The sequence below is a fragment of the Dendrobium catenatum genome, unplaced genomic scaffold (genome assembly GCF_001605985.2).
Source record: "Dendrobium catenatum unplaced genomic scaffold, ASM160598v2 fragScaff_scaffold_133, whole genome shotgun sequence".
Classification (NCBI taxonomy): Eukaryota; Viridiplantae; Streptophyta; class Magnoliopsida; order Asparagales; family Orchidaceae; genus Dendrobium; species Dendrobium catenatum.
In genome coordinates, this window is record NW_021318595.1 from 13,364,272 (window position 1) to 13,370,086 (window position 5,815).

At 33.5% G+C, this 5,815-nt stretch overlaps 1 protein-coding gene and 1 long non-coding RNA gene across 4 annotated transcripts in view; both read left to right on the forward strand.

Annotated features, from left to right (window-relative positions):
* Window positions 1–1,496, forward strand: part of LOC114581017 — a 19,445-nt gene extending 17,949 nt beyond the window's left edge. Inside the window, exon 3 of one of the 2 annotated variants that reach the window (XR_003702820.1) lies at window positions 1,229–1,496. This is a non-coding gene — a long non-coding RNA (uncharacterized LOC114581017). The remainder of the gene's footprint in view (window positions 1–1,228) is intronic. The other variant, XR_003702819.1, reaches the window with a different exon arrangement.
* The window catches only part of LOC110114872 (cold-regulated 413 inner membrane protein 2, chloroplastic-like), a 20,620-nt gene extending 18,499 nt beyond the window's left edge, over window positions 1–2,121 (forward strand). The window contains exons 3-5 of one of the 2 annotated variants that reach the window (XM_020847895.2): window positions 1,503–1,598; window positions 1,758–1,822; window positions 2,007–2,118. In XM_020847895.2, the coding sequence (XP_020703554.1) occupies window positions 1,503–1,598; window positions 1,758–1,822; window positions 2,007–2,080 (235 nt within the window). In that variant the 3' untranslated portion in view covers window positions 2,081–2,118. Of the gene's footprint in view, window positions 1–1,502; window positions 1,599–1,757; window positions 1,823–2,006 lie in introns of both variants that reach the window. The other variant, XM_028700251.1, reaches the window with a different exon arrangement.
* Window positions 2,122–5,815: the final 3,694 nt, after the last annotated feature.

Consider the following 5,815-nt stretch of genomic DNA (forward strand, 5'->3'; position numbering starts at 1 on the left):
ATCTAAGGCGACTCTCTCTAATCTTATTTTCTACTGGAGCTACTCCAACCTTTTTCACGTATATGCTCATTTCGTATCCTTTCTCTGAGGGTAAAGCCACTCATCCACCTGAGCATCCTCATCTCTGCCACACTTAACTTAGTATTATGCTTCTCTTTTAATGGCCAACATTCGGCACCATAAAGCATTGCAGGCCTCACTACCATCTTATAGAATTTTCCCTTAAGTTTGAGGGGTACATTTCTATCACATAACAAGCCCGATGCATTCTTCCACTTCAACCATCCAACTTGAAAGTCATTGTTGTTCGACAAGTTTTACGCTGGTTGTCGACTAACTAACGCAATCCTCCATTTTTCTCATCCAGTACTTGGGACATGGCAATGGCAGTGTTAATTATATTTAGTATTATTTATTAGTTATATTATTATTATTATTATTTTATTTGATTTTATTCTTTTTTTTTGAAAGGTGTGTGGGAATGAATGTTGGTTTACAAGGTTTTTAGAACTAGATTATATATTGAACTAGTTCATGGTTTAAAGGATCAACTAGGGGTTGAACCGTGTGATGTAAATATTATTAAAATGATTTAATTAATTTAATATTTCTAATAATGTTTATAAGCAAGTGATAACATGTATATGCATAATATATATCACAAAATATAAACATATACATGAAATAAATCCAAAAAAAAAAAATTACATTCCAACACAATCCCTCCATTACAATTTCTGCTCAAATCATTTTTACCACTCTTGATTTAAGGGTTGAGAATTTCAATTGTCAATTTTTTCGGGCTGATCCCTATTCCTTATAAATTTGGTTTTTAATCGAACCAAACTGGTTTTAGGAGTGGTTGATGCTTTGAATGGTTCAATCATCCTGTTTGATATGGTTTTTACAACCATGTGCATGTGTGCACATTTTAGTGTACTTGTGTGCGTGCGAATTTTCTCGTTTTTTTCATGTGTGGCTTTCACCCTGTCTTGTCCTCCAAACAAAAGGGAGGGTTATGTTCCAAGTGATGACCTAATGGCATATAATCATGTATTCTTTTGGGATTTTGGATAGGGTCTGTTTGATTGAACCGTGGCTTGCTCTAACCCTGACTCTGTGACACATGCATTGAGTTCAACGAGTATTAAAAAATTTTCATTGGCTGAGTTCAAGGAATATATGATTTTTCCAGGGATTTAATCTTCTGAAGAAGTTTGTTTTTTAGCAGTTGTGTTTGCTGACATTCAACATTGAAGCAGAAGTGTTTGTAAACCATGACTCTGAATCTAAAATCTCAGGCATGGAATGAGTTAAAATCAACAATAAAAAAGTGAGCTCCTTCCATATTTCAGCCATCTTTAGATTCTCAATAAAATGTTCTTCATTTCTTAACAAAAGGGTCCTATAGTTCTATCCTGCAGTAGGCTTATTTCACTTACTATATAATTTTTTGCTTTTGCAAGTGTTATGATCTTTCTAACTAAAGTTCATGTTCTTAGGGCTTTAATGTTTTCAAAAGGCACGGTTATCCAGAAATCTTTCCTTGTCCCTATATTTGCTTTGCAAGCCCCTCCTGCCGTGATTTCATGGATTAAGTAAGCTTGTCATTAAGTGACACTAATGCCGAGTCATGTATAAGAACATTTAACGTTAATTCATTACAAATATGATGTTAAGTGGATCTAAGGAAATTTTTTATATGACGCTTCTTGAATTGATATATTTGCTTTCTTTGGCTAACTCATTGGGTGCAGGGGTAGGTATGGCACTTGGGCAGCTTTTATAGTACTCTTGGTTCGTCTATTTTATTTCATCCCAGGCATGTTACTATTTTATCCACTTTTTCTTGAATTTGAGCTGCACCAAAAAGCATTAACTCTTAGTAATTAAATTACATTTACCCGTCTCTTGCTATGGTAAATTATGCAAAATTTAGTTCAGCATAGTTTGACTTTTTTGTACTTCTCAGTGAAGTTTGATGACTCGGAGATATTGACTTGTAGGTGAACTGGAATTGCCCTTCTTAACATTGTTGCTTGTGATTTCTGCACCTTATGAAGCGATAGACCTTCGGTAAGCTGCTGTTTCTTATCAATTCTTTATTATTTGAAAGGCTGGCAATGAGTTGATTTCAAGTGAGCCCGCCTCCAATTGAGTTTGATGTTTTCGAGCTATGTCAAAAATCAAATGAGCCAGACTAAATTTCATTGATCAAAGCATACCTTTTAACCAACATGAAATGCATTCCAAATACTATGGAGGCACGAAAATACACAATGCTGTGTTTCATCATGATTAAGAATGATGTGTTTGAAGTAAACAAACGAGAGAAGAACAACAAAATCATAAAGACACAAAACTTACATGATTTGGCTTCAACCACATCCTAGAAAGAGGAGAATGGGCCTATTCCACTACTAAAAAAGCCGCAATTGTTGTGTCCAAAATGAAGAAACACTCACTAGGCCCTTCTTAAAAGCCCAGTTCACCCAACTTCTAAAAAAAAGAAGAATCGCAAAAATAAACCTAACAAATAAATAGAAATTGATTAGATTCAGGAGACAAACTGAGCTTGCAATCTTCCTGGAAACTGAGAGCTTCTGATTTTTAGTTGCAGCTGAACTCTATACCTAACTGAGAGATTACTACCCTTAACGAAATCATCCAATAACATCAAGTCTTTATCCCACTATGTGGGGTCGGCTACATGAATCCTTTTTCTCCATTGTGTCCTATTAAAAGTCAAATTCTCGTTTAAATCTAATAAAGAAAGGTCATTCCTAATATTTTCTAACCAAGTCTTTTTAGGTCTACCCCTACCTTTCTTAACATAAGTCAAATCTAATACTTCTACTCTCCTAACAGGGTCATCGCAAGGCCGCCATTTCATTTGACCAAACCATCTAAGGCGACTCTCTCTAATTTTATCTTCTACTGGAGCTACTCCAACCTTTTCACGTATATGCTCATTTCGTATCCTATCTCTAAGGGTAAAGCCACTCATCCACCTGAGCATTCTCATCTCTGCCACACTTAACTTAGTATTATGCTTCTCTTTTAATGGCCAACATTCGGCACCATAAAGCATTGCAGGCCTCACTACCATCTTATAGAATTTTCCCTTAAGTTTGAGGGGTACATTTCTATCACATAACAAGCCCGATGCATTCCTCCACTTCAACCATCCAACTTGAATTCTGCTGATAATATCCCCCATCTATTTCACCATCACTCTGAACAATAGATCCAAGATATATAAAACGTGTACTCTATTAATGACTTGATGGCTCAAAGTCACAATCCCCTCACTAGGTCTATTATTTCTAAAATTACACTCCATATATTCCGTTTTAAATCTACTCAAGCGAAAACCTTTAGACTCTAAGGTTGACCTCCATAATTCATGTTTACCTTCAACTCCCTCTCTAGTTTTATCAACAAGAAGAATATCATCAGCAAAAAGCATACACCAAGGTACATCCTCTTGCAAATGTCTAGTGAGAACATCCATGACTAAAGCAAAAAATATGGGCTTAAGGCCGATCCTTGATGTAAACCAACCAAAATATGGAAATACTTGGTCAAACCACCTTGTGTTTGAACACAAGTAATAACTCTTGCATACATATCTTTAATAATTTGAATATAAGCGTTTTTAACTCGTTTCTTTTCAAGAACTCTCCATAGCACTTCTCTTGGAACTTTGTCATATGCTTTTTCTAAATCAATAAATATCATGTGTAGATCTTCCTTATTTTCTCTATATTTCTCCATCAAATCTCTTAATAAATGTATGACTTCCATAGTCGACCTACCCAGCATGAATCCAAATTGATTTTGAGAAACATTAGTATCACGCCGCAACCTATGCTCCATAACTCGCGCTCCCATAGTTTTAAAGTATGACACATTAACTTAATTCCTCTATAATTCGCACAATTTTGTACATCACCTTTATACTTAAAAATAGGAATTAACACACTTATTTTCCACTTATCTAACATTTTTTTAGTCTTCAAAACAACATTAAAAAATTTAGTTAGCCAAGAAATTCCTTCATCTCCTAAGCATTCCCACACCTCTATTGGAATATCATCAGGTCCAATAGCTTTTCCACCCTTCATTTTCTTTAAAGTCTTTCTAACTTCGGTTATACTAATACGTCGATAAAAATATAAATCTTTATTTTTATTTAGGATATTAAGGTCACTACAGTCAATTTTATTTTCACAATCTTCATTAAAAAGTTTTGCAAAACATCTCATCCATCTTTGTTGAATATCATTTTCTAAGAAAAGTTTTTTTTATCTTTATCCTTAATACACTTCACTTGAACTAAATCCTTACTGCTCCTATCTTTTTGTTTGACTAACTTATACATATATCTCTCCCTTCTTAGTATCTAATATATTATATAAATCACTAAAAGCTAAGTTCTTTGCATTACATAAGACTTTCTTAGATTCTTTACGAGCCTCCTTATATATTTTCCAATTATTAGAGTTTTTACAATTAAATCAATTTATATAACAAATCTTCTTATTTTTAATCTTTTCTTGCACATTTGGATTCCACCACCAACTATTTTTACTATTAGGAGCTTTTCTCTTTAATACTTAAGCATATTTTTTGCAATATTCTTAATATAACTTATCACTTTTTCCCACATAACATTAGCATCCTCATGCACAGACAAAATCTTAAGATATAAAATCTTACTCTTAAAAATTTTTTTGTTAATATTCTTTAAATGCTCCCATCTAATCCTAGCATATTGTTTTACTTTATTTTTTATTTTTCCCTCTTTATCGTAAAGTCAAAAACTAATAATTGATGTCGGGTAGATAAATTTTTACTCTGAATAATTTTACAATCTTTGCAATCTAAACGATTTAATTTTCTTCTAAGAAAATAGTCAATCTGAGTTGTACTATATCCATTTTTATAAGTGATGAGATGCTCATTCCTTTTTTTAAATAAGATATTAGCAATTAAAAAATTATAAGTTAAACAAAAATTTAATGTGCTCTTGCCACCTTCATTTGTCGTTGCAAACCCATGACCACCATAAATGCTTTTAAAAGCATTTACCTCTCTATCAACATGTGCATTTAAATTTTCTCTAATAAAAACTTTCTTCAAGAGGTATATTTTGTATTAAATCTTCTAAGTCATTCCAAAAATTTAATTTTGAACTCATATCCAACCTTACTTGAGGAGCATAAGTACTTATAATATTAACAATCTTTAAAGCTATAATTATATCTCCAATCATGTTAATTTTTATAACGTTATTCTTCAAACTCTTATTTATAATAACACCTACATCATTTCTCGTACGACTTCTACCTGAATACTAAAGTTTAAATTCTGAACTATCTATCTCCCTATGTTGCACCGATACGGATACGGCGATACGGATACGACACGATACGGATACGGGACACGCCAATTCTTAAAATACAGGATACGGATACGGCGCGGATACGACATTATAATATATAAATAATACACCGTGCAACATAGCTATCTCCTTAGCCTTCTCTCCAACCAATTTAGTTTTCTGAATGCACATAATATTTAACTTTATATGAATCATAATATCTATTAATTTCATTAATTTTCTTGTAAGGGAACATATATTTCAAGTTCCTATCCTAAATTTAGTTTCATGGACTAGCTTCTCTGCCCATATTCGTTCTTGATGTGGGAACCCTTGCCTATTTAACACCGCACCCGGGCGTCGGTGCAGCGGCCCTTGCACACTAGTCACTATATTCAGGCCACACAGCGCGTTACTTTCAGGGAACGC